The sequence below is a fragment of the Empidonax traillii genome, unplaced genomic scaffold (assembly GCF_003031625.1).
Source record: "Empidonax traillii isolate 1590-97213 ecotype Southwest subspecies unplaced genomic scaffold, ASM303162v1 scaffold1355:size217225, whole genome shotgun sequence".
Lineage (NCBI taxonomy): Eukaryota > Metazoa > Chordata > Aves > Passeriformes > Tyrannidae > Empidonax > Empidonax traillii.
Window position 1 is genome coordinate 29,820 of NW_020956548.1, and position 27,909 is coordinate 57,728.

Below are 27,909 nucleotides of genomic sequence, written 5' to 3' on the forward strand. Positions count from 1 at the left end.
TTCTTCCTCATGTCCAACTGGAACTTGCTGGGATCAGTTCCTGCCCATTCCTCCTGTGCCATTGCTGGGCCCCCCGAGCAGAGCCTGGGCCATCCTCTGCCCCCTCCCTGCAGCCCCTGACACACATGGATGGGGTCCCCTCTCAGTGTCTGCTCTGGAGGCTGAACAGCCCCAGCTCCCTCAGCCTTTCCCCCTCAGGGAGATGCTCCAGTCCCTGAATCAGCTCCATAACCCCTGCAGGACCCGCTCCAGGAGCTCCATGTGTCCATGTGTAAGAAAGGAAGGACAGCAAAGAGGAAGAGCTGCCCTGTGGCAACAGAGAGAGAACATGCCCAGCCACTGCTGCAGTGACAGGACCCTGGAAAATGCAAATCATCTGCTGTAATTCCAGCAGACCACCCCTGGCACACCCCATCCCACACCTGTGGTCACCAGCTGGTGCCCAGATGCTCCCACCAGCTGTGGGAGCTCTGTAGAATACTGTAAATTCCTGGTGTGCTTAGAAACTGCAGTGGGACTGTGGCACTTTGGAAATACCTGAGGTAGACAAATGGATGAATGATGTCTCTGAAATAAAGTCAGTCCCTCTGGTGTTCTTTGTCATCCCATCTCTCTCCCTCCCTCCTTTCCTTCCCTTCCTTTTGTCTTTCCCTTCCCTTCCCTTCCTTCCCCTCCTTTCCTTTCTCTCTGTCTCCCCACAGTGACCTCCTGGGCATCACTTTCTTGTCCCAAGAGTCCAGAGTTTGAGGGATATTCTTAGAACTGGCCTTAATTTTCTAACATTTCTGCAAGAATCTGAAAAGCCAGAGGAGGGCACTCCTTGCTCACCGTTCCTTTCTGGGAGAAAGTGGTTTGTCTTTTTTACTCTGCAGTGACAAACCATCCTAGTAGTAGCTGAACCTGGTTCTAGCAGAGCTGCAGCTGTCCTAAAGAGATTATTTTCCCAGTTCTTCCACCTGAGTTATATGGGATCCATTTTTCCAGTCCTCTGCTGAAAAAAAAAAAAATATGTAAGTAACAGTGATCACTGAAATACAGCTTTTACTCTTAAATTCTTCTTTGCTTCATTGTTTGTGGCTGGGCAAAGAGATTTCTTTTGATCTTGGGAAAGAGGTGTGTTTTTTTCTGCGCTTAATAAATTTTGAGAAGTGTTTTGTGTGTAACCTGTGACACGGTTTTTGAGATACGTCAGACAAACAAAAGTGTCCCTGCATGCACAGGAGACTCTTCTTTCTGGCTGTGCTTTCCCTTTACCCCAGCAACACCGGTCTGAGTGGCCAGAGACACAGCAGGAGGAGCCCCCATCTCTGAAAAAAAAAAAAAGGAAATACAGGAAATTTCAGGAGACAGAGCAAAGGGAGACCAGAAGAGGCATTGCTGGAGTACTTTGCTTTGCTGCTTACACCCTTGTGTCCCAGGCTCTGAAGGGCCTTTACCCTTTCCATGCCAAACCCGATGAAAGAACCTGTTGACTAAAGCAGGACATACCAGGTCCAAACCTCCTCATGGGTGCAAAGACGTGCAAACTCTTCCTTGTCCAAACAGCCATAGGGACAGGCTGTTCAAAATATCTCTGCCACCACAGCAAACCCTGGGGTGGGCTTAGCTGGACTTAAAACTTTGTTTTGCTTCCCTTGGACTTTCCTTTTCCCAGCCTTAGCAGATCTTTTCTAGGACAGGGACTGAGAAGTTTCTTCCCGCAGCTCTGCATGTGGCTGTTGTGCTTGAGAAGATGCCTCTTTGCTGGTGCACTGCTTTCTTTTCTTGCCTGATTTCCTTTAACAGCTGACCTTTGATTCCTCTCTGCCTTCAGGCAGGCAGAAATAACCAAGCAAAACAGGAAAAACAGAGTTTACATTTAGTGTGCATTTAGGGAGGTTGCAGGCATCTTCCCAGTGGACAGATGATCAAACCTTTATGTGAATACAGGGTCAAAAAGGAACCACGAGATGCTTTATTGAAAAAACATACATATTTTAACAATTATTACAAGAAGGGAAGCCGAAATGGGAGTGCAGGGGGCAAGGGGTGGAGCAGAACAATTCCCTCTGTGTCTAGAGAGAGAATTAAAATCACTCAGCACGAGTCCTCATATTCTTAGAGAGGTGAACGAAGATGGAAGGACATGCTGGTGTTTGTTCTGAACCCTTAAATCTAAGGAATTACCTGGCATGGCCAGGCCTGTTCTGAGCACAGGGGCTGGTGTGAAAGCACTCAGGGTTTGCCTTAGGGCAGCCACATCCTGCCCGAGCTTCAGGTCCTGGTTGTCATTTGGCAAACCTGGGATGGAGCTGCTCGTGTCAGTGTGACTGTGGGTTTCACCTGCACCTTCCATCTCATTGTGTACCGAGCCACTGATGCCTGTGGGGAAAAAGTGAATTCCTTTCTCAATAAGTTTAACCCGAGAAGATCCTGAAATTCCTCAGAGTCTCTTGATGCTTCATCTTCTTTGCCACCTCCCAGCAGGGGCATTCCTAGGGAGGGAAGCAGTGAAGTGCCAACTCAGAAGCAGGAGGGGGAGAGAAAGGAAATGACTGGTATTTAAAAATACTCAGCCCAGGAGGCACGAACCATGAACTGAAGAGAGATGCCAGAAGAAACCCAGACATGGCTTGGAATGCAAGAGAGAATGAATAATTGCAGATGCTTCCCTCCGTGCCTGTGAGTGGGTGAAAATGATGTCACTGCTGCTGTGATCATGTAGGTCAGCGCTGGTGCATCACTGCCCTGGCAGTGCTTCTGTAGAGCAGAGAAGAAAAGGAATTCTTCTGGAATACATCCCCAAATCGTTACTTCGCTCTGTAACCACTGAGCTATTGGATTTATGTTTGTGAAGAAGGATCTTCTATTCCCTTTCTTGGTGCCAGCACAGCCCCCATATCTGCAGCACCCTGCCAGCACTTTAAAGTCATGGCAGCTTTCTCCCTGATCCAGAGAATAAAGAACATCCATCAGCTGAACAGCGCACACTGCTGATAACTTTTGTCCCCAAAAGCACCACGTGGAGAGCTGCTGAAGTAAAGCTTGTGTGCGGATGTTTTGTGCTGCCATCTGTGCACAGTGAGGTCTGTTCTCTTGTCCGTGATGAACAAGGGCAAAGGATTCCTGCCTCCTCATTCCCAAGGGTCCCAAGGCCGAAAAGTTCACATCCCCTGTCTTGAACGGGGATATCTCTGAGGCTGGGCTTTCGTGACATCCAGCAGTTGCAAACGGCCCTTGCTGGCTTGTGACAGCAGATTGCGTGGGATGGCTAAAGCTCCTGCCATCCCCAGCCCCTCTCTGGGTTATTTTTAACTTGGATTGCTTCCCTGACCCAGTGCTCAGCACGGCTCCACGAACAGCAGGGTTGGCACAAACATCCTCAGAGCCCGGTGGATCCTTTATTGGTGTTGCCACCACATCATCACACAGCAGAGTGGGGAGGGGGGTGGAGAGCAGCAGCAAGTTAAGAGAAAGCAGAACAAGGGAATTAAACAGAAATTACGTTGTTGTTTTTTTTTTTTTTTTTGGCAAGTATTTCCAGAGGGGATCCAGCTTTTGAATCCTTTCCGAGCGTACGTCACGCAGGTGGAATCAGTGCCTGTCTCTTTAGTGCCTCTGAGGCGTGTACTGCTCTGCTCGTCTCACTGAAGATCTCCTTCCACCTGCTTTTCTTTCAAAAGCAGCGTGAGGGTCCCTCATCCCCTCTTCCCTGTGCCCCAGTGGTCACTTACCCCCCGTGCTCTGCCTGCTGTGGGTGCAGCTGCAGCCTGAGCCAGATTGGGGAGTTTCAGTGGGTGAAGGGTAACATTCCCCAGTCTACCCTCGGTTATTTTTAGCTGGGTCCCTTCCTGATCCAATCCACTGTAGAGACACAGCTGTGTCAGTGTGACAGGAGGAAAAGGAGGGAAGTGGAGGAGAGGCTTAGAGGAGTTTAATCATCACCGATGCCAAATGGGAAAGCACAATCGTGAGGGATTGCTTTAAATGGCTGGTAGATGTTGTTCCAACTCCTCTGCAGCCACCTCTCCTACTCCTTCTGCAAGAAACAAGGCCCAGGGAACTTCACAAGAAAGGGAACTGGTTTAGCTGCACCTTTCTGCAGGAATCAGGGGAAGCTGAACACAGGGAGCCTGACCAAGCCTGCTGGCAGCTGAAGCAGCGAGGGTTCCTCACAGCTTGCCTACCTGCTGCAGCTTTGCCAGCCTGCACACTTAAAGGTCAAGTCCTGCAGAGATCAAAGTCTGCCAGGACAACAGCCAGGAGCAGTTATCCAGAAGTGGGCAAAATGTGGTTAGGAAATGCTCTGGAGAGGATGTGCTGGCCTTTCCAAGCAACACGTGGCTTGCTTTGAAATGCTAAGAATTGTGGCACAAGAACCAAGGGGCACCTGCTCTGCTCTGCTGAACAGTGGTGTGGTCATGTCTGTACCCTGGGATTCGGGGTAGCCCTGACTGCTTCAGCCTCTCTTCCTGCTCCTTTCATCCCTCCAGTGCACACCTGCACGTTGGGTAAACCAAGAAGAGTCAAACCCAAGTTGTTGGCTTTGTCTCATGGGCTGCTGCTCTGGCATGGAAGTTTTGGCAAAAATGGTTTGATTTGACATGGGTAGACTTTGTATTTTGTGGAAACCAAAGCAAAGGCAATCCAGAGAACTGGCAACTGTTTGAGTGCTGGACTGACTGCAGGCTCCAGTATGAAAGGCATCCAAGGCAACTGCCTGCTCTTTGGGTGATTTATTATGGATTTGGGAGGCATAAAATGGGTTTAAGAGGGAAAACATGATGCATCTCTTTGTTTCAAGTGGTGGCGTTTCTGAAGGTGAACTCTGTGGGGCAATTGCTCTGACAGCAGGCCAGTGCTTACCAAACCCCAACCAATCCTTTTGACTGGCAGGCAAAAGCACATTAAAAACTGCAGAGACACAGGACTTCCTCGGAGATTGCCAAGGACAAATGAGTGACTTCCCACATTTGTCATTTAGAAATTGCTTGTGTGTGAAGAGTTTTCCCTTCCTTAGGCAGGGTTTTTTTGACTCACACAGGTATTTTGTGGCTTCCAAAGACTATGTACAGTCATTCTCTAGCTTTTCATGAGTGTTCTGGAATTACACGTGACCTCAGCTCTCACAGGGAATCATAAAATGGTTTGGGTTGGAAGGGACCTTAAAGATCATCCTGTTCCAACCCCCTGCCATGGGCAGGGACACCTTCCACCAGCCCAGGTTGCTCAGAGCCCCATCCAACCTGGCCTTGGACACTTCCAGGGATGGGGCAGCCACAGCTTCTCTGGCCAACCTGTGCCAGGATCTCCCCATCCTCACAGGGAAGGATTTCTACCTAATATCCAATCTAACCCTGCTCTCTGCAAAATCAGCCGCCACAAAACTTAGTTCAGAATACTCCTTCCTCTTTCAAAGAATGGACTATTACATGGTTTTCTAATTACATATTTAGACATTTATATTTATAACAACGTGCAATAAAATAAAATACATGTGTTTCCACTGAGGCACTTACTTATCAATGAATAATTTTATTTAAGACATTTTAAAGGCCTTTCACGTTGTTCCACATACAGGTTTTCTCCATGAGCAAGAAGAAAGGCAAGAAAAGGCGTAACCACAAGGAGATGTTTCGCCTGGAAGAGCTTCCTAGCCCTGGATGAGGAACCTATCACGGGCACCCATCTCCTGCAGAGTCACTTGAAGTTGCACAACTCCGGTTCAGATTAAATACCAACGACCTGATTCACTCTTGCAATGAATTTCACTGCAAATAATTGTAAAAAAGCACATTTAACCCCACGACTCAGTCAGCAAAAGATCTTCTGCTCCTCCTGGCCAAGGCTTGCTGTGTCCCACAGCCACCTCCAGCAAAGGCTCCTGCTTTTCCCAAGGATTAATGGCTGAAGGGACCAAAGGGGATTTGTCATCAGTACCTGCATGAAAAAGCAACCACAATTACATTGTGTTTTAAAATAGCAACTCCCCACATAACAGAAGTCATCACAAACACACCCCAAACTTTCAACCTACAAGCCACGAGGGTTTTTTTGGGGAGGGCATTCAAACAAGTCCTGAGGGATCTACGAGAGGCCACAAAGAAAAGCAAGGATTTATTAGTAGGCCTACACGTAATGGAAATGTTGAAGGGGTTTGGAACTGAAAAATAAAACATTACAACCACTTTTATAGCTCTGAGGTCAAAAATCAAGAAAAATAAGATGACAGACCATGTTCTTATCAAATCTTTAATTCCCAGGAGTCCCACGTGGTCAGCATCACATAAACTTCCATTAAAAATAAACGCCATTCCATGAATAACTTGCATGTATTGTGGAAAATATTATTAAAGGCAAATGCCATTCCCTGAATAGCCTGGGTGCTGCTTACTTGGGTAACAACACCGTGTTCATTTATTTTAAATGGAGTTCTGTCTTCTGCCCAATTAATTTAGTTTTATGCCTTAGTTTATCACCCTTTTCATAAGTAAAGTTTATAGACACATTTTGTACAACATAGGGTTTAAAATACAGCTTTCATAAGAACACACACAAAAAAGGACACGGAATACAGCTCAGCAGTTTACAGTTAGTAAAACTACAGCTATGCATACACAAATTCCCTTTCCCTCTAACTGAACAAACAAGCTTTTTAGAGAAACCACATCATCTGTGTTTCCTGACTGTGTTGTTTCAGATTCTGACTTGCTCACCTTTTTCCCCTCTGGGCTTCTGTCTTCTTTGGTCTTACTACTTCATTGTTTCTATTCCACACATCCCTTCCAGAAGACAAACTCCAAAGTCACAGTGCTGAATTTTTGAAACCACAGCCCTCAGAGAAAGATGTATTATCAGCCCCTCCTCTTTTTAGCAAAGATTAACTCTGTATTAAAAACAAAAATAATTTTAAAATATTTTCAGTAATAACAAACTGAGCATAAGTCATCAAGCAAAATACAAAAAGCCCCTTATTCGAATACTGAAGAAGCATTTCTAGAGCATGATTCACCTGCTCCTAAGGTAGACACTAAAATATGCTGGATGATTCACCACCTAAGAGTGCCCATTTCTCCCCAGAAGTTTCAAAATCAGAAGACAGTTTAGATTCTCTATTTGATTTTATTAAAATATGTATTTTAAGACTTGAGGATTAATTTCATGATCTACTTTTGACAGGCTTCATAGAGGCGTTTTTCCCTCTAGTTTCTTGAGGAAGTAAGGTTTCTTAAATCAAACTGTCAGCCCTCCATTTGTCACAGAGGAACCAACTGGCTCATTTCAATCAAATTTAACAAGCACTTAGAGCAATCAGAGATGAGCAGGCTCCTATAGGCAGGGATCAGTGGCCAGGTACAGCAGAGAGCTCTCAGTGGCATCCCCATGGGAGGATCAGCAGGGAGGGACTGCCCTTATCCATGTTGTTTGGCAGTTTATCTCATATCTTGTCCAGGCAGCAGGTCAAAATACCTGGTTTAGGGCCACTGAATCTGTTGGGAACATGGGAAGGACATGAGGATGATTTATGGGGAAAGGGGTGTTGGGAAGAGAGTAAAATAAACAACTGCAGAATTTTATAATAAAGTATTAATTGGTGTATTGGTGATAATGAGCTCTCTATATCCTATATACTGTTTGGGGTCTTTAGACTGTAAGGATTTGGTTCTGCAACACCGCACCTGATCAGGACTTCCACTGCTGTCCACTGAAGCAGCCGACACAAGGACTGTCAAGAGCCAAATGTGGGGCTGGTTAACTCCAACTGAGCCTGGAAGCTGGTGCTCCTGCAATGAAGGGCAGGACCTACATCTGTTTTTTTTGGTAGCCCTTCTTCTCTAGGAGATCCTGAAATGCTCACATCCCTTAGAAGATGGAGACCTCTGCCTCCTAAGAGAACCTCCAACACAGATTACCAGAAATGGATCAGAAATTAATTGTCTTCTCCTGTGAGGAAAGGCTGAGAGAGTTGGGGCTGTTCAGCCTGGAGAAGAGAAGGCTCCAAGGAGACCTTATGTGGCCTTTCAGTATTAGAGGAAAGATGGAGAGGGACTATTTCCAAGGGCCTGGAGTGACAGGACAAGGGGGGATGGCTTCACACTGACAGAGAGCAGGTTAAGATTGGATATCAGAAGAAATTCTTCCCTGTGAGGGTGGGAAAGCACCACTGAAACCAGGCAGGGAACAACAAACCCGGCCCAGGCAGGAGCACGGGCACGGCAGAACATCAGCAGGGATGAGGAGTTTGGAAAACAACCTCTGGGAAGAAGCGGGGGAAGTGGGTTTGTTGAGTCTACGGGAGGGGGCTGGAAATAGGGCAGGACACGATAGCGAAGCTGCAGCACATGAGAGGTTGTTGTGAGGAGAGGCAGCGATTACACTGCAGGAGGGACAACAGTAAGACCTAATCAACCTCATTTCCAGGAAAGGAAAGAAGACAGGAGAAAAACAAAAAAGGCTGGATGTTGCAAAAGTGTTCTCTGAATAAGCCAGCACTGGAATAGATTCTCTGGGAGGTTGTGAAACCCCCTGCCCCAGAAGCTTGAGAAGTTAATCAGACACCTCTCAGTACAGGATGGACTGCCATGATTTCCCTCAGGCTTTGGAAAGCAAAAACCCATCTATCCTTTTGAAAATTAAAGTAAAAAGCACCCATGCGTTTCACACAGATCATTACATGCATAGGGGATAAAAAGTTTAACATTTGGATAACAAAACTACTATAGTTTTGCAAATCCTAATTTTACTACTACATTCAGATTCAAAACATCATTTGGATAGAAAACTTTGATCTTTCCTCTCAAAGGTGTTGTTGAGCAGGTAAATGTTGCCAGGGCCTCTCAGCACTATTTCTGTCATGAAAGTCACTTCATTGCACCTCCTTCCTGCGACCAACCTTTCTCCTCTTGCTCCCATGTAGTGACCTTCAGAGGAGCACTGGCCTCTTCTGCGTCCTTTGGGGCACTTTTTCTTCTGTTGAGATGCTTGTGGGCTGGCCCAGTCTCACAGCAAGGTCATGCAGTCATCTCTTCACCATCTGACGTTATAGGGCCACAGCATACACTGGAAAAAAAACCAGACCATTTGGTTCTTTTGGGATCCACTGCAGAGAACACCCCCAAGATATATACTGTGGTATTCAGACCTTCCCAGTCCATCAGAAGTAATTTAGGCCATTAGGACATCTTAAGGTAATGGAGTACTTTATGGATACAGAGTTAGGAAGGGGTTTTTTTTGAGATGTTGAATGGGTGTCTCTCCTCTAATCATATCCATTGAATTCCAGTTGTAATTACAGCTTACCTTTAAGCAACTTTCTGGCCTTTGTTTCTTTATTCTCTCCATTTTTTGGGGGGGGGGGGGGCTGCAACTCACCTGTCCCAGGAGGTGTGAGAATTTCAGAAGAAAAAGAAAGAGTTTCTCTGTGACAAAATCACACTGAGCGCAGGAAAAGGATGTGGTCCCTACCTACAATCTGAGCCTCCAAGGTAATGCAGTGAGGCTTTTTCTAAGGTAGAAAACCCACTCTTTTTACAGGGTCATTCTGCTTTTATTTGCAGTATTATTCTTGTGCCCTTCTTAACTAAATGCAAAAAAAACCCTAAAAATATCTCCCAGCATGAATCACAAAAAAGGCTCTTTCTGTGTGCTGAGGACAAAAGCCTTTGTGCTTTTGCTGATATGAAACAATCCTGCTTCAGTCTGCCCATCCAACAGCGGCACCAGAGCTCCAAACAAACAATACTTCCCCAGGCCACGTGCATGGGTGTGTTTCTCTGCAGGCTCACATCCATCTTCACAATCCATCAAAGGGGAAAGGTTTCTTTTTCCACAGCTGAACCAGCACCTTGCAGGTGTTTTGGAGAGCCACAGGGAAAGACTAGGGGTGGTTTCTTTGGGCCAAACCTGATCTCCACCGTGCACAGACATGGAGCTGATTCTATTTTGAAAAAAAGATAAAACTACAATAGAATGGCAGATCTTTCTTGAACACTCTCACAGAAAGCCTTAACAGTAATCCAGTGCAACCGCCTGCCTGAGCCTCACAAAAACTGAGAGGGAAAGCCAAGCTGTTCTTTAAATCTGCTGGTGTGACACTGTGCTGACCTCACCAACGTACAGGAGCACCTACAACAAACAGGAGGGTGTTTGTGTTCACGTCCTCTCACCTGGATGCAGGAAACAGCGTCTGGAACAGCTTCCCATGAGGTGGCACTGCACTATTACACATCCAGGCTTGGAGATCTCCACCTCAAGGACTCATGCAAAGATGCTGAATGTGGAGGGAGGCACATTTCAGCTTTGTTTATCCTCCTCTGCAAAAACTAAGCTGACGAGAAATTACTGTGTTTATCTCAGCAAAAGTTACCCTGTTATGTGCAATTTCATCCACCAATGAAAGCCAAAAAGAAACCCCAAATGCTACACCCAGGTCACATGGAGAATTTGAACCGTGCTGGTTGTTCTGGCAGGGAATTGATTTGTTACCAGCATCCTTTCTGGGGAGGGCTCTGAGTGTCACACACCTCCCTAAGTTATTGCCATGAACACCCACACATATGAGAAAAGTTTGGAGGAGGACTCTGCTTAAGTTCTTGCCTTAGCAAATGGAATGTCAGTATTTTACCAGTCAGAGTAGCCTTCTCCTGGACTTCTCAAAAGAGGAAAAGGAGAAAATGGATCGTGGATCCTCTCTATTTAAGCCTTTTCTCACTCCTAAGGAAGGGAAACATCAGTGAGTGAGGTGCAGGTAAAGTCAAGCAGCAAGTCTGTTAGAGACTCAAATCCAGCAATTACCTGCATGTGGATGTGGAAGGGAGAGGTGTGTATGGAGTGGGCTGGGAATTTACTGCACCAAGACATAGCAATAGGGCTCTGCCTCAGGTTTGCACAAGGTTTTAGCTGCATCTTATTCAAGCAATATCTTCTGCGCAGCTCCCTGTCCCTCTGCAGCCACTGCGCAGGAAGGACGGCTGGACACCACACTAGGAAATTCCCAGTTATCTGTCTGCTCATCTCCACCAACTTCCTCCATCCCAAGAGGCCAAATTCCCAGGCCACTCTGCAGGGAGAACCTGGTTCTTAAACGACTGTAGGATCAGGAACACTGCAGGAGTAAAGAGAGGAAATGACAGCTTTAAAGAACTGAGGCTGCGAATTATCAGCCCAAGCTCTGGATGGAGCCCCAGGAGAGAAGGAGCACAGAGGAGCAAAGCTGTTAACAAATTAGCCTCCTGTTCAGTGGAGGCAGTATTCAAGACAGGGATCTGAAGAACTGGATCCCAGACAGCTGGAAACACCACAGCAGCCTCACTGCCTGGACCAGACTGCAATATCCTCAGGAAGCTGCTGCTCCCCAGCGCCGCAGCCCGCAGAGCTCTCAGCTGCTCTCAGAGACCTCTGAAGGCCACGTGTACGTGAGATCAGAGAGGGATTTGGGGGGAAAAAAAATAGCTTTGTTGCAGTGTTCAGAGTCACAGAACACAGATATTGAAAGCGCCACAGGAAACCAAGAGCTGCCTCCTAAAGCTTCCCTGGGAGCTACAACAGAGGATTTCAGCCTGTGAGAGGCACCTGCCAGGAACAAGCAACTGGCGTATCCTTTGCATGGATCAACTCACAGGGGGGAAAGGATAAGCCCAAAGATTTCCCTGAAGTTGTAACTGAGCTTGGAATTGCCTGTGTGGATTGCTGTGCGAGAACAGCTGCTCGGACATGTTTGCATAACCAGTTTGCGTTAAGGTTTTTCCAAATTTGTTTGTGGTATTTCTGGATAGGAAGATCAATGTTGTGATTCTGGACTACCAAGAATTAAAACTTTTGATGATGAAGAAGAGGTAAAGCCCTTTAAAAGCTTTCCTGTCTTTCTCCCTGTCTGACTACTCATTTCCCCAGTACCAATGGGGGAATGAGTATGTCTTAATAGTACGAAGCACAGGCTTATTTTAACCTGTATTTATTTTTTTGGATCCTTGTTTACAGATATTACCTTGTATTTCCTAGGTCTCCTGATGTTTGTGGACAACAGGCGAGAAATCACTGCAATAGTTTTACTCAGTAAGAGACACCTATGCTGACATTCAATGTAAACTACAAAAAATGTCCTTATTTATGTTCTTGGTCATAAACCATCTTTTCCCCTGCACTAGCTCAAGCTTTGTGTTTTGGGGGAAAAAATCTCTTTATCTCAAGCTCATGTTATTTACCTGCAGGGACACTTCAGTATAGATCTCTCTATATTAATCAGGTGAGAATAGGGCTTAAAAAAGCCATATATTCAACAGGAAGGAAGGAGGGTGGTGTTATACTGCATTAGGCGTATCAGATGTAATTTCTGCAAATTTGGCTGAGGAAAGTTTTCCTAAAAATGTAAAAAAGCTTACTCCTATTTCAATGAAAATTGAATCAGTGAGTTGCCAAATGCTATTGATGAGCAGGAAACACTATGCAGGTGTCCATTCGTACAAAGATTCCCTGATCTTTTTTGTATAAAAAAAAAAAAAATGGATGAGGTTGAACAAGGATTATGAAGATATATAATTTTAGTGGATTATTTTGTTCCTGGTTTTATTCTGCAGGAGCAAACACAGTGCTGTATTTAGGTCACTTGTTGGCTGCAGGCTATCTGGGATTCCCAGGAGAGAAGGCACTTGGGAACCCCTTTTCATTCTGTGCCTGCTTCTCTTGGGATGTACTTGCTCTTTGACAGCATGGGTTTTGTCTCAGAGCTACTATCATTAACTCAGATTATGCAGGTTTATAACCAGTTTCACACAGGGAGGCATCTCTGGTCACATCACCTGAAGGACTTTCCCAGCTCTACATTTTCCTAAGCCTTTCCCATCACAGCCGCCTGGACACATCCTTCAACAAATTCTAGGGAAGATTCCAGAAATCAGTACTTTGTCTATGTGAAGCCCACAGGGACACCTGGGATAAGTGAGGGCTCTGCCAGACAACAGCAGGAGTTCACCCTTAAAACGTCACCTTACGGCTGGCACGGAAGCAGATTCCCAGCCTAAGTCTGGCCCGAGCTCACTTCCACAAATGAGGAACTTCCTGTAAGTAAACCAAGAAACAAAAGCTAAAAATACTGCTCCTCCCCAGCTGCTGTCATGTGGGGAAATCAGAGCATGAGATACGCCTTCATCTGAACCAGGGAAGCTCAAAACCATGAGAGACGGTTTGCACACTCCAACAGCATAATATTCCAGTGTGTCCTTTCTTGGACTGAATCCAAAGCGATGGATGTAAGAATAGAGAACCTCTGTCAATCAAAAGGCTGTATTCAAGATAAAAACAACAAAAAAAAAAAAAATCCATGAGTAAACTGTGGAAATGTGACATTTTTTCCTCTTTTAGTCGAGCAGCTGCTGCAGCTCGAGGAGGTGCTGGCACTGGCACCTACAAGTGCAACGAGTGCACTGCACAAAGCTGAGCTGAGGCCCGGGGGAGTCTGCCCTTCCCTGTGTGAAAATGCAGTGAAAATGCAGTGCTGGATGCTGGGACTCTGCTCTCTCCCGAGGGAGAGCTGTAAACAAGGGGCAGGAAAGGAGACGAAGGGCCGTTACCGCTGGATGTTTCCAGCAAGCCTTGGAGGAAATGAAGGAAACAGCCGGACCTGACTCACTGGGGATGGGTGTTTTACTTGCTGCTTGTGTAAACTTACTCCAGCTCAGCTTCCAGTTCACTGTTCTGTTACTTTCCACGATTACAAAGGCTCTTCTTGTCATACACACAGGTTTGCATCTGCCTGGAGTAAGGTATAGCTGCTAAACACGCCTGGGAGAGGGAATTGGCTTTCCAAGGATGGCTCAAGAAGATGATTTTAGTTAATTTTATGACCCTTAGACAACTCCCTTCCTCTGCAGTACTTCTGGCATGTCAGCAGCTTAACCAAGAGTTACTGCCCAGGTTCTGTCCTGCTGTCTGCCTGGCTTTTTTACATGCACAACTGCGGGCTCTGCATGTAGGAGAACGAAACCCAGAGCAATGTCTGCTGTGGAGCAGCGAGGACGTGACAGCAGCAGGCTCCAGCGGGACAGGATGTTTACCAGGAGGATGTCTGAGTGGGAGGGCAGTGTCCAAGCTGCCTCTCAGCCTGCTGATAGCACAAGGCACTGCAGGAAGCAGGAGCACATCAGGGTGCAGGGCCCTGCTCCTCTGGCTGCCGGGCTTCTTTGCAGCAGGAGGCTTTCTCTGGAGGCAAAGGGACATCCCAGGCACTCAGGTGATGCAGCCCAGAGTTTGGTGGGCTGAGATAGGATACAGAGCAGCCCAATCCACCTGGGACGCCTCTCTGCTGCTCTCTATCCCACCTCCCACTAATGCTGGTTCTTACGAGAACCCCAAGGGATCCCCTGGCCAAAAAACAGACTCAGTGTATCTCACCTTCTTAAAGGGGGGATAGTCCCAGCATGGAACAGGACCTCACCCGCTTCCCCTGTGCAGGGTTGCAGATGTGCAGATGTTCTAAACATAAGAAACCCATTTCTTTTACCAAGGGGATTGTTAAACTGGGCCAGATTGCCCAGAGAGACTGTGGAGTCTCGAGATATTAAAACTCCAACTGGCAACGGTGCTGGGCAGCTCCAGCTGACTCTGTTCTGAGCCAGGGGGTGGGCTGGATGGTCTCCAGAAGTGCCAGCCAGCCTCAGGGATTCTGGAGCCCACCTGCTCTTCATTGTCACTGGCAGAAGCACCTCAATGGCACTGCAGTAATTTTGCACAGGCCCACACAGAATTTAGGAGTCCAGTTCCCAGCAAGTTCGGGAGTGAGAGCTTGGCCCACAGAAGGATACAGGTGGTGATACTGAGAGCTCCACATTTTAGCTTCAGGCACTTTTCCACCCAAGGAAAGGCGTGAAGAGAAGTCAGGCACTCAAACTCTCTGTTCAATGGCCCCAGAAAGCAAGATATCTCAGGATATGATTCACAAAAGCAAACAGAAAGCTGCCTCTGCAGATGCTGGAGGTGCCAAGGACAGGGGTAAAGCCCTTCTTAGATAACAAGCTGCCCTTTTCTGAATGGCAGAGGTGCTGTTTTCCAGTCAGGATGAGGAATTCCAGCCCACTGCCAGGAACTTCTAAAATGCATAAGGAAGAAGCATCGCCTATTTATGTAATGTCCCAGAGGTTTGAGCACCAGCCTAAGAGAGACATGATCCAGAGTTGATTTCCCAGTATTTTGTGACCTTTGGGAATTTGAAGCATCCTTTTCCTCGCCGCTGACTGCAAACACAGTGATGTGGAATAGGAATCTCAATGGCAGAAGCTGATCCACTCTGCTGGAAAAAGTCATCCACACAAACGAAGGAGTTATGGAATCAGAAGGCAGCAGCAAGCACGAGTATGATGTCCCTGGTCAGGCCAAGCTCCCTCCTCTCTTTTCCTGAGCTCTTCAGAGCACATCCTGGAGGACACACACCTGTGCAAGCCTCAGGAAATGATTTGTGAAAAAAAAAAAAAAAAAAAAAGAGAGACTTAGCAAAGAGATGACTCAAAGCCATCCTCAGTCACCTGTTGAGCATAATTCTTTGCACACCTTGCATTCCTGGTCAGCAAAGATCTATGCTGAGGGAAGGTGCATCCTCACATAAATCCTGTACCCCCTTAAGGAAATCCAGGCATCTATACTGCAATTAGTATAACTGGGGCAGAGAAGAACAAAGCAACCTACTCTGTTTATTTTGCCATGGAATGAAAACTCCCAGCAACCCCAAAACTTCTGAATCACCTGTGGTAGGGCTTCCCTTTTTCTTGCTACTCCCAGACTTCCCAAACACATACTGTCTTGTATCTAGTTGTTCTCCCCTCTTCTTCTTTCCCTTTATTTGTGCCTTTTCTCTGCCAGGTTCTGTTCCACTCTCTGATGTGGGGGAAATCTCCCTACAGTCTGTGAGCCCCTGTCACTACAGTCAAACTGGCAGATAGGGACAGAATTACCTTTACTGGGAACTGATATGCTGTCTCCTTTCAGTCCACAGCTGAGCACAGCCAAGCAAAGCTTTGATGCAGGCAGGGCTGCTCAGGATATTTTCCAATGTACCTAGGAGAGAATATCCAAGATTTTGAGCTGTGGATTCAGCTTTTCAGTGCAGCCTACAGAGTTCTTCTACAGAGTTCTACCCACGTCCCACTCGATTTCTTCTAAATTCAGATGTTTCATTCATTTGCATTTATTTGACAATCTCAGATGTAATCCTGGGATCCTGTAATCCTGTAAAGTCTGGGACAACTTGGCGCTTTTCCTTGAAACTCTGGCTGCCTGTTGGGAGGAAACGCAAGGGCTTCTCGCATGTAAAGTTAAGGAGAGGGAAAAGAAGAGACTCGGTTAATGAAGGAAACTTATAAAATAAAAAGTCCCTCTGTTTCTTAAGCCAGGATCAGGTGGGTCAGGTGCACCCTGGAGGCAAAGCAACCAAGTGCTACAAGCTTTCTCCCCTCGCCCAAAACCGGGGGGAGGATGCAGTTGTTACAGAATCACAGAATGTTCTGAGTTGGAAGGAGCATCGAGTCCAGCTCCTAGCCCTGCACAGGACCATCCCCAAGAGTCACACCCTGTGCCTGAGAGCGTTGTCCAAATGCCCCTTGAGCTCTGTCAGCCTTGGGGCTGTGCCCACTGCCCTGGGGAGCCTGTCCAGTGCCAACCACCCTCTGGGGGAAGGACCTTTTTCCAAATATCCAACCTAACCCTCCCCCTGACACAATTTCAGGCCATTTCCTCGGGTCCTGTCCGTGCTCACCGAGCAGAGATCAGTGCCTGCCCTCCCCGAGGAAGCTGCAGATGCTGCGAGGTCTGTCTGTCCTCGGGGGCAGTGCTCTCTCCCTCCGCGCTGAACACACCAAGTGCCCTCAGCCGCCCCTACGGCTTCCCCTCCAGGCCCTTCACCCGCGTTCACATATCATTCAATTAAAAACAAAGAAACAGACAAAAAACACACAAACAAGGAAACAAAAAAATCCACAAACAAACAAACACCAAAAAAAAAAAAAAAAGGAAGAAAAATACCTTGCTCTCGGACGCGTCGAGGCGGGGAGGGGGAGGCTTTTCCCGGCCGGGGACAGGAGCGGGGACAAGAGAGAGGCACAGGACGCGCCGTGTCCCGCAGCGGCCCCTCGGCCGCCCTGCCCTGCCCTGCCCGGCCTGGCCCGGCACGGCCCTGCCCCGCCGCGGAGCCGTCGGAGCGGCCGCGGCCCCGCTCGCCAATCAGGGCGGCCCGCCTGCCTTCCTGTAGGTGTGCCCGGCTCACCTGGGCCCGCTCGGCGCTCATGACACACCTGCGGCCCCGCGCAGGGCGGCGGGAGGGCGGGCGGCGGCCGAGGGGCGCCGGGGGCGGGGGGGCAGCGCTGGCCCCGGCCCCGCGATGCGAGCCCGGCGCAGGTAAAGCTGGGGATGGGGTGGGGGAGGCGTTGCTGTATTCCCGGGAGAGGCGTTGCAGCGCTCCCGGTGTTCCCGGGACAGGCGCGGGCCTGGCGCCGGAGCCCCGCGGAGCCCGGGCCGGGGCGCACGGACGGAGGGGCGGCTGCCCCGCGGGGCCGGGGCGGGGGCGACGGGCGGGCTCGGGGGATTGCGGGGCGGAGGAGCTCGGGGGGGTGGTGGTGGGGAAACAAAAAAGGGGGAAGGAAAGGGGAGGCAGAGCGGCCGACCCACCATTTTAGGACCCGAGGGAGGGGTACGGGAGGAGGGATCTCCGGGGAAGGAGCTGCGCGCTCCTCCCGGTGCGGGTGCGCGGTGCGGGCGCCGTCGGGGCGCGGAGCCCCTCATCCCCCCCGGCCGCGGGGCCGCTGTGCCTGCCGAGAGGCGGCCGAGGGGGCGGCTGCCCGCCCGCCCCGGGGCGGCGCGGGGGTCCCGCATCCTTCGCGCCGGGGTCCCGCATCCTCCGTGGGGGCTCCGCGCCCCGACGGCACCGCCCGCCCCGTGGCCCCCCCGGCCCCTCCGCCCGCCGCCGGCAGCGGGGAGGGCCCGGAGCGCAGGCCCGGTCCCAGGCTCGGCTGCCAAGCAGCCCGAGCCTCTTCCCGCAGAAATGGTGGTGCCTCCCACGCAGGAGCGAGATCCCACGGTGCACTCGCCTGGGTTTTCCAGCTCCCGCCGGGAGCCGCGGCCCGGGAGCCGCGGGGGTGAACTCTGGACACCTCGCTGTTTTTCCTGCTCGCCTCGTGACTTTTATGGCCTGTCACGGAGGGAAGGCAGGGGAACGCCGGGCGAGATCCCCTGCCCGCCGCTCGCTTCCTGCCTCCTTCCCGCAGTCCTGGCCACCGCAGCAGCTCCGATGGCAACCCCAGCGCCCCAAACAACCTGCTGGGGGGGATTCCGAGCTCCCACGGCACTCTCCTGACCCGTCCTACTTCCAACACCCATGTTTGTCCTTGCGCTTGATGCATCGTGTATTCCCAGATGTTGGCCAAAGCCTGGATCAGACCTGGTAGGGATTACAGGGTGAGAGACGGAGATCTGAGCTCAGCTCGCCGGTGTTGACTTGTTGCAGACTGGATGTGGATGCTGTTAGCATCTCCTTGAGAAGCCTGTTCCTCTCGGACCAAGCCACATCTATAACGTGTTGTTGGAAGTCTTGTGACCTGATTCTCTGGTGTTCTGGAGTTTCTCATAACCTAAATGACTTGGAGATGGCTTGGATAAGGGCTTGGATAAGGGCAGAGTCCTTTTAAAGGGTTGCACGGAGGGGGGGAGGTGGCTTGGTTTGGAGTAATAATGTATGGGTGACCTAGATTTCAGAACTGCTCCTGAATTGGGTGAGCAGGAGGTATCTGTAAATCAGAGCTGAAGTTGTACCAAACCTGAATTCTTCTTAATTCTCTGTTAATGTTGGGAGCAGCTCCTGTCCTGCCTGTGCAGCAGCCTGGCGGTCTGGGTAGATCTCAGTGGGGTTATATGGTCTAGTCACTGGTGACAGCGGGGCCTGAGGTCGGTGCTCCTGCTGTCTGAAACAGTGGGACACAAATGCTTCCTCTGGGAACCTCTTGTGCATCCTGATAGATTTTGCCGGTAAGAGTCTGTTCCCCAGGCCTTTTTTTTAAATTTTATTTTATTTCATCTTGCTGACTTTAGAGGGATGTTCTTGCTCTTGTTCTGTTGAGTCTTATCCTTTCTTACGGTTCACTTGTTTCAAGTGCTTTCTAGCAGGGAAGAGCCAAATTATGTTATAGTTTTTGATATTTTTTTCCCTTTTTTTTTTCCTTTTAATGTAATCTACTTTGGAGTCTGGGCTGTTTTATTTAATTAGTTTGTATTCATGTAAATTACGTTCAGTCTCAGTGGTTATTCCAGGCAAAATTTAAGAAACGGCCCGCGAGGGATTTCAAATCCGTAATTGGAATCACATTTTTTTCCAGGGATGTTTGATTCTAAGAGTTACTGTGCCTTCTGTCATCTGGTGTCTTTCCAGCTTGATGTTGTTTACTTGGTTACTGTTTAGCTAAATTATCCATAGCTAGTTTATTTCAGTAGTCGTGCCTGGGAAGTTTTGCAATTCCTTTGCAGCTCCTTGCCGAACTTCTGCCCAATCTTTTAATGAAGTCCTCGGAAGTGACTTCAGTGCAAATGCAGTTGTGCTCTATTGTTTTGGCACTTGGGGCTGCGCAGAGAGGGATTATTTCCCTCCTTCTTGAGGTGATCACGCAGCTGATGTTCGTATCGTCAGCCATTTGGGGGCAGATGCCTTGACCTGACCCCTGGCAGGTATTTACATTCCCAGCTGGTTATCGCTGCATCGAATCCAGAATTCTACTAGAAAAGTAGCCAGTCTTGATTTCAAGATATCAAGCGATAGACTTCACTGGTTCCCCAGGTGAATTATTCCAATGGCTGATTACCCTCACTAATTTCTTATCTCAATCTGTTCCGGCCACAGAGTCTTGCAACAAGTTTTCGTGTCGGATTACAGAGCCTGCTGCTGCCAGGATGACACGTTCCAGCAGAAAAATGGCCTGTGAGCCGTGTTAAGCTCTTCCTCTTGGGAAGAGGCAGTCATGGAGTCAGGGTGATCAGTGGCTGAGTGTGTGGACAGGACTTCCAGAGAAATGTGATTGAATAACTCGTGTTGCTTGGAGTTTGCCTTCACGTGATGAGTAATCCAGTGTAACAGCAGGCTGGTGTTGAAGGAAAGATCCAGTTCTCACCCAGTCCTGCTCCTTCTCTTGGATTAGATCTGGTGATCAAGAGGTCTCAAATCGGTCCAATCAGTGCTCCAACTGAAAATCAACCCCCTTCCAAAATAAAAAAAAAAAGCCTTTTGGATCTGGAAGTGGGATCAGGTTGTCTTGTTGGCCAGACAGTGCTAGGATTGCTGTGGAAGTGTAGCATGAGAAACACGGAGAGGGACCACCTCTTCCAACAGCAGCCGCCCTGCCTGTGCTGGGTTAGATGCCAGAGGGAAACACGTGTTTAGTTCCTATGTTTTTGTGCTCAGATAAACAGGCTGTGGTTGCACAAATCCTCTCAGCTGGCACTGCTGTTGAAAGAAGCCGTCGTGACTACCTCCTGTCATCCACGCTGGTTCCCTGCTCCGGTTTGCTGTGAGACCACACATACACCTGAACCACCAGGAGAGACAGGGCAGTGTGGGGGTGGGAATGAGAAAGGAAAAGGATGGCACTCCTTTTAGCAAGCTGAAGTGTGTGTGAAACTAAGGCTTGAGGTACAGGAGTTGTCACAAGCACACCTTACCTTTAATCTTGATGGAAGCTAATGTGTTTTTCCACCTCCCCTTTGCAGCAGATGTATGAGAGCAGCTGCCCTGATTTACTCAGCAGGGAAGTCTCTTCTGTTAACAAGTGACTCCAACTTTCTTACTCTCATAGTGGGATTAGTTTGCTGAGACAAAGTCCCTTCCCCATCTCTTCTTTTGAACACCATTCCTTCAAGTGCCACGCAGAGCTCTGCAGGGGATGAGGGACTGAGCCTGTGGTGGAGGCTTGTTTTGAGCTCATGGTTTGGGGCTTGGATTAAAAGAGAGATGAAGTCAAAGAAGAAATTCCAATGGCTTAGTACAAGTTCAGGGCAAGGTCAAGGGGAGGACTATTGGTTTTGATAGTGGGAAAAGTTTAGAAGGGGGAAGGAAGGTGATTACCATGACATGTATACAAATATACGTAGATAAACAAATATACATATGTAAATATATACAAAATAGAGGGTGTTCTGATGCTAGGAGAGGTTGAGGAGGAGTGGCTGTAGAAACTGTAATTGGGTAGTACACAAGGAGTGAAGACAGGAGGGAGGAAGCACATGAACCTGCTGCTCAGAAAATACTGCATTAAGGTAGAGCTGGCCATAAATTAGCTTCCTGAAAACATCCCCTCTTTGCGTCGTCACACAGAAGTGTGTGACGTTTAAATGTCAAACCACCTCTTTGTAACCTCAAATTGAACATCCAGCTGCAGGCACGGGCCTCAGTGTGTGAGGTCCACTGCCTGTGGCCTCGCTGGTGCTCAGAGGACGTTTAGGTCCTGTCAGTGATTGTACACAGAAATTCCCAAATCTTTCCCTGGGTCAGGCTGAGGTGGTGCTCGGTGGGACCCACAAGCTCAGTGGGACTGGAGGAGAGGTGAGGAACGGCTCCTGCTTCGACAACTCCAGCAGCAGAGTTTGCAAATCCAAAATACACCCCTCTAGAGGGGAGGGGATTAAGATGCTCGTCGTATCAGGGCACGATTTGTGTGCTTTGCCCACAGTCTTGCTGGGCAGCTACAAAAAATAAGGATGTGTAAGCTGTGTGGTGTGTGTGCTTTACACTCACAAAAACTTGTGGGTGTAATGATCAAAAGTGCCTACCTAAAGACTTTGAATAGCATAAATCTTAACTGGGCCCTTATATCTTCACTACAGATTCCTGTCCTGTGACAGGGACCCGCAAGGATCATCAAAGTCCATCTCCTGGGAAAGGTGTTTTCTGCTGGAAAGCCACGTTCCAGGTACAGGCAAGCAGAAGCTCAGGATGGGCAGTGGGGGTAGCACTGAGAATCCTGCAGTGCAACACACACAACCTTGTCAAGACTCTGTGCTGTGACAAACCCTGAGGCAGAGAAAGGATGCTGTGGGGAAAGATAGGCAAAGGGAAGTGGGACTGTCCCTGTTTTTCTAGCAAATTATGGGTTGTGGTGTGTTTTCTTAAGTGTGCAAGTGGCTGGGGAGGATGGGTTTAGCTCCCAAGTCATCCAGTAATTTCTTACCAACAACTGGCGCTTGTGTGGAAGCATGGGAATTAGTGCACTGCTGCTCTCCTCCTCATCCCTGGGCACAGCTGGGAAGAGGGGATGTGCTGTCAGTGCACCTGGGGGAGACTGAAAGGGAAAAGCTCCAAGGTGTTCCTGTAGGCACAGGGTGAAAACTGCCCGTTTTGGTGAAATCTAGTGCCTCTGACATTGCTCCTACAGTTCACCTTGCCTTCCTGCCCCTGCATAACAAGCAAACTGAGCTGTTCATTCCGGGGAGATGCAGAGAGAGGAAGATGAGCAATTTGGAATTATGCTGGAGCAATGAAATGTGCCTTATCCTGGAAGAGCAAGGCCAGGCACGCAAGTTATGTCACTGTAGTGTGTGCTCTGACCAGTCACAAGGGAGGGTCAGGGCCTTAAAAGGCAGCTGAAAATAGTGTCTGCATGTGTAGAAAAGTCATGACAGCTGAGTTGCCCAATGGGTGTTATCAGATATAGCACAGACATTTTTCTTTCATTCCACACCAGCATCATTTTTACCTCTTCAGCTGCTGAGTGTGTGGTAACAGTGGTATCAAAGGCTTGAAAACAGAACGTAAAAGGGGAAAAAATGGATTGACTCTGATAGTCATAGCAAAATGACTTTAAAAGAGAGCAGAGCAAGAAGAGGCGAGATGTGCTGCGTTGCGTGTGAGATGAAACCTGGCACGATCAAAACTCTCAGGAAGAAAATCTTCCCTGAAGTGTATTATGTTTTGCTAGAAATTTGCCTTGGAAAAATTGATTGGAAGGATGGCATTGTACGAAGTTTGGTTGTGACCACTGAAAAGAAGTGATCAAAGTGCATTTGAAGGGGGGGAAAAAGTACTAATAGAATGCAGGAGACTAATACAGAAGTGTTGAGGTAAATGTGCAAAAACGTGGTTTTGAACAGCAGATACAGTTTTGTGCTTAGAGGAAGCAAGAAATGTCCGATGCTGCATGTCCTAAATTCATAAAATTGATGGAGTTGGAGAAAGGATCTCAGCTGAGTGTGAACACAGTGAGAAACAGACAGCTGTGAATATCTGACCTGTGGGAATTTATGGGGGTGGGGACTTCCTTTGACTGGGCAGTGAGACCCCCCACACTACAACAAGTGTGATACCAGAGTAACGCTGACCCAGAATGAGCCAAAAAATCCCTAATTACTGTGTGAAAAAGGTGTCTGTTGTTTGTAGTAAACAACTTTACAGCCCAGAAGGAAAATATCCTAGTACCTGCCTTGTTATCTTGAAGAGCTTGGAGGCAAAAGACGCAGAAGGAAGGAACAGAGTGAGCAGTCGATATATTTTTGTTGGTGAAGGGATTGCTTAAATAAGACTTTGCTTATGGCTGCAATCAGTTACAGAGTTTATAACAGGGCTTTGCATATTCAGTACACTGAGCAGCCACTCCCTGACTAATCCTGAGAGTATGGCTGTGAGGTAGGAGGGGTCAGAATTACCTCAGCTGCACAGGTGACCCTCAGACGGGCAGAAGCTGCTGCAAACTGCCAGAATTAGGGACTGGTGATTCTGCTGGATAAGGCCTGGGGATGAAGGCACAGTCCCCTCTTTTAATAAATGACTGCAGGGGAGAACTGAAGGAAGGAGAGCTCCTCATATCCTAACGTGTGTGCCTGGATTATGTTACTGATGATAACAGTTACCCTTTGTGGATCCGCCGGCTTGAAATTTCTGGTGACTGCACTGATGTTTAACTGTTCCTAAGCTGCAGCTGTTGGTAGAGGCAAGGCTTCAAACAGCAGGATGCATCCTTGTCACCTCCTGTGAGGGTTAGTGCTGATGGAGCAGGAATAGCCAAAAGTTCAGAGTGCTGGGGTGCTGCCCGTGTGTGCTCCAAAAGCAGCAATCCTGGATGTCCTGCTGTGGGCAGAGCTGGAATTTCACCTTCCCTGGCACACCTGGAAGAGGGGAGCTGCTGGGTTCAGTAACAGGCAGCTAATATTTGTGCTGAAAGTTGGGTTCCTCGAGTGTATCAGTGGCAGAGGGAAGAATTAAGGCCCATTTTCCGGATGGGAAGGTGTTCAGGAAGAGAACTCTAGGAAGGAGAGAGAGCTCTGCCTCTTCCCTCCTTCTTGGGCATGGTCCAGTGACACTCCCAGCCTTTCCCCCTTCAAGCCCCTCTGGTGCTCTGATCTTTCTCAAACTACAGTGCTCACACCACATTGTGCTCTTTGCTGCTACATCCAGTGATTTTTTTTGTTTGTTTGTTTTTTTTGTTTTTTTGGGAGCGCTTTGCCCGCTGTGCCAAGCCTGATAAGCTTTTTTAGGGGAGTTTGGGCGGTGTCAGGAGGTACAGCTGAGAGCTGAACTGGAGGGCCTCTGCTGCATCTCGTTGACCTTGGGAGACACGGGATGTTTGCGTGTTTATTTATGCCCCGCCGATCAAAGCGTTGTTGCAGGTAATGGGGAAAACGAACGAGCTGAGTCTTGGATTTCATTTACCTGGTGCCTGTAGCTTCCCAGGGGAAGCCTCTCCTGGATGCTAAGCAGCCCAATTAGAATGTGGGATGCACGCTTGCGTGGGCTGGTGGACGCGAGGGCACCCAGGACTTTGCATTCCTCAGCTGGGGCTGTTTGTGGCTGTGCCATAAAAGAGGTGAAGGAAATTGTATCGGGTTGGTTCGCCACTATTAGTCACGGTGACTGTTAGGAGTTAAGTTGCCTGGTGTTCTAATTTCTCACTGAAGCCATGAGGTGAATTTGAGGCCCGCAAACCTTATTTTATTCCTCTGCGTCGCCGTCTGATAGGGTTGGACCTGGGAGGGGAAAGAGGGAGATGGTTTTACATGGCTGAGGAAAAGGAAGCCATGGAGAGTCAGAGTCGACGTCTTCAAAGACTCCCAAAGGGCAGTCTCAGGATTGCAATTGCTCAGCTAATATCTGAAGAGCCATGGAGCCATCAAGGAGAACTATTTTAGGAAATCTTGAAGGGTGGTGGTGGGAAGCAGACTTTTCCCCGCTTATTCATATGCAGAAAAATGAAAACGGAGGCGGGAAGGAATATCTGTAATTGTTCCTTGTGCGTTGAAACTCGTTCAATTATTAAAATGGGAAAAATTTTGTAATTAGTGCGTCGTAGAAACGCTAGTGATGTTTCTAAGCTGGTATAAAATCAGTGCTTTAAATTAATCCAGACTTGGAGGTGTACTGCACGTGAAAGTATGTGGGCAAAATTTTTTGCCCATTGACAAATAAGGACAAATATTGCTGAAACAGAGAATATCAGTATTGTTGATAAAGCTAAATCTTAACTACAACATCTAGGAGCTGTAATTACTTCTATAAACTTTGAAATAAGGTAGTGGTAATTGGTGAAGCTAGTTATAAAAAGCATTTCATAAGACTGATGTGTATCAGTCATGCCACTTAAACCCCTGATTTATATGTCTTTTCATGGCTCATTCTGAAAGACGGGGTCACAAGAATGTCTTCCCCTCCCCTTCCATTTGGAGTGTTTCCATGTTAGACTTTGCAGAGGGTTTCAGGAGGTTTCCAGGGCTTTCCCTAGGATCATGTTGCTGCTTGTTTTCAGAGTTGTTCACAGGGGCTGTTTCCTCATTCATCTGTCTGTCATGGAACATCCTCTGAGACCCAGTCCTTTGCTGGAGAGAGGAGGCTGCCCTTGGGTTCACGGGAACGGTAGAGTCAGTGGCAATAACGAGACAAGGAAGCATTAAACCATAAAAATAATGGCTTTGGAAACGTTTGTAAATCACATTTGAATATCCTGCTTCCCCTAGTGCCTGCTTCTCACCTGGAAGGGGAGCAGATGTGTTTCCAGCAGAGGAGTGTAGGATTTCCCTGCTGTGCCGCTCCCGTTCTGCGTGGGCTGCTGAGGGAGCCCCTGCTCCCGGGATTGAGGTGTGGAGGGACACCCACGCTGGGGTGTCAGGGCCTTGCTTGCAGATCCTGGGTGTGGTTTCACCATAACTTAGGTCCAAGTCCAGGTTTCTGCTTCCCTGCTCGCCGCCCCGTTGCCCAGCCCCCAGTTCCTGTCCGCTCCTCGCGGTTGTTGCCGCAGGTTGCACATCTGCTCCAGGTCCCCAGCACAGGGAGGGACATGGAGCTGTTGGAGCAAGGCCAGAGGAGGCACCAGGATGATCAGAGGGATGAAGCAGCTCTGCTGTGAGGAGAGGCTGAGAGAATTGGAATTATTCAGCCGGAAAACAAAAAGGCTCCGGGGTGACCTCACTGCGCCCTTCCAGTACCTGAAGGGGATACAAGAAAGATGGAGAGAGACCATTTGCAAAGGCACATAGTGACAGGACAAGGGGGAATGGCTTCAAACTGACAGAGAGCAGGTTTAGATTGGATATTAGGAAGAAATCCTTCCCTGTGAGGGTGGGCAGGCCCTGGCACAGGTTGCCCAGAGAAGCTGTGGCTGCCCCATCCCTGGCAGTGTCCAAGGCCAGGTTGGATGGGGCTCTGAGCAACCTGGGCTAGTGGAAGGGGGGTTGGAATGAGGCGACCTTTAAGGTCCCTTCCAACCCAGGCTGTTTTATGATTCTGTATGCAGCTACTGCAGGGAGCTTTATTTATTTATTTACTTACTTACTTACCTTTATTTATTTATTTTTTCCCTCCTGTGTCATAACTCCCTGGGATGGCTCACAAGTGCACTGGCACGAGGGAGGTGATGGCAGCAACCTGGATGCGTAGTAAGTTAGTCTGTTCTGGATTTCAGGGTGCCACATCAAGACTTAATCAAAATTTATTAAGATCTGATTCCAGGTGGCGTTGGATAATTTCTACAGTCAGGAGAAGGAGGTGAAGGAGCTCTATTTTTATTTTTTTTATTTTTTGGAGGAGTGGAGCATAAACAAACGAACTTTGCAGAATATCTGCAAATACCTAAATCGGGCTTGTCAAATTTGATTATTCATCTTTGTTATCCCAGTTATGTCACAGTATATTTTGCTGCTAGTGTTTTGGGTTCTGGTAGCTCAGGCAGCTCACTGCATCAGGCCTAAATACTCTGCACTGTCATCAGTTCCAACTGCTGAAAACCAGGGATGAGGCAGAGAGGGAAGGGGGGAGTTGCTCTTCCTCTCTTTAGTCACAAATTCAGGCTTAACATTAAAAAATTGAGATAAACCTAGACAGCGAGATCTAATTTTTGAATCATATTTAGTTTCTTCAGGCCTGTTTCTCATCCGTTAAAGGCCATACATTCATTTTTCTGAATTGTAAGCCAAAACTGTCACATAACCACATGATTCCAGGGAGAGGGACTGTATGAAAAACGGGAAACATTGGGATGTGCCCAATAAATCTGTGGCAGTTGGCCATGCAAGTGTTAGACCGTGAGTAACCATAAGTTTTCCGTGTGTTTGCATTAGTGCCTTCCTATTCAGCACCCACACAATTCCTGTGGCTTTGGGTGTGTGAAGCTATTTTTCCACGGGGGAGAGGGAAGGGGTCCCCTCTGGTGCTTTCCCACATTTACATTTCTTAAAACAGTGTATTTATATCTAATACTTTTCGCTTCCAATAGCAAACTTGTCCCATTGTGCTTGTAGCTCCTTCAATCTGAGGGCACCAGTTAAATTTCCAAGAAAGAATGGTTTGTTCCCTGAAAAGCTGGATTAGGGGAGGGTTGTACCAAAATCTGTTTTCCCCACACACATCCCTACATCCTTTTTAAATGGACTTTTTTTTTTCCTCTGCCTTAGCTGCAGTTTTCAGTCCAAAGCTCCATCACTGTTACAGTA

The 27,909-nt window shown here is 48.2% G+C and overlaps 1 protein-coding gene and 1 long non-coding RNA gene across 8 annotated transcripts in view; one reads left to right on the forward strand and one right to left on the reverse strand.

Moving 5' to 3' along the window:
• Window positions 1–6,703: 6,703 nt before the first annotated feature.
• Window positions 6,704–17,106, reverse strand: LOC114069753. 3 transcript variants are annotated; one of them, XR_003573821.1, is made up of 5 exons: window positions 16,987–17,106; window positions 15,921–16,023; window positions 14,411–15,402; window positions 12,907–13,035; window positions 6,704–6,865 (listed from the first exon to the last, which is right to left on the reverse strand). It is a non-coding gene; the product is annotated as an uncharacterized LOC114069753 (long non-coding RNA). The 3 variants fall into 3 exon arrangements; XR_003573819.1 differs by having other exon boundaries at window positions 14,411–15,412; XR_003573820.1 differs by lacking the exon at window positions 12,907–13,035 and having other exon boundaries at window positions 14,411–15,412.
• A 167-nt stretch (window positions 17,107–17,273) lies between these two features.
• Window positions 17,274–27,909, forward strand: part of ARHGEF5 (Rho guanine nucleotide exchange factor 5) — a 35,261-nt gene continuing 24,625 nt past the window's right edge. For 2 of the 5 annotated variants that reach the window (XM_027906763.1, XM_027906765.1), the window contains exon 1: window positions 17,993–18,400. In XM_027906763.1, coding sequence (XP_027762564.1) covers window positions 18,335–18,400 — 66 coding nt within the window. In that variant the 5' untranslated portion in view covers window positions 17,993–18,334. Of the gene's footprint in view, window positions 17,359–17,992; window positions 18,401–27,909 lie in introns of those variants that run through there. The other 3 variants (XM_027906766.1, XM_027906767.1, XM_027906764.1) reach the window with 3 other exon arrangements.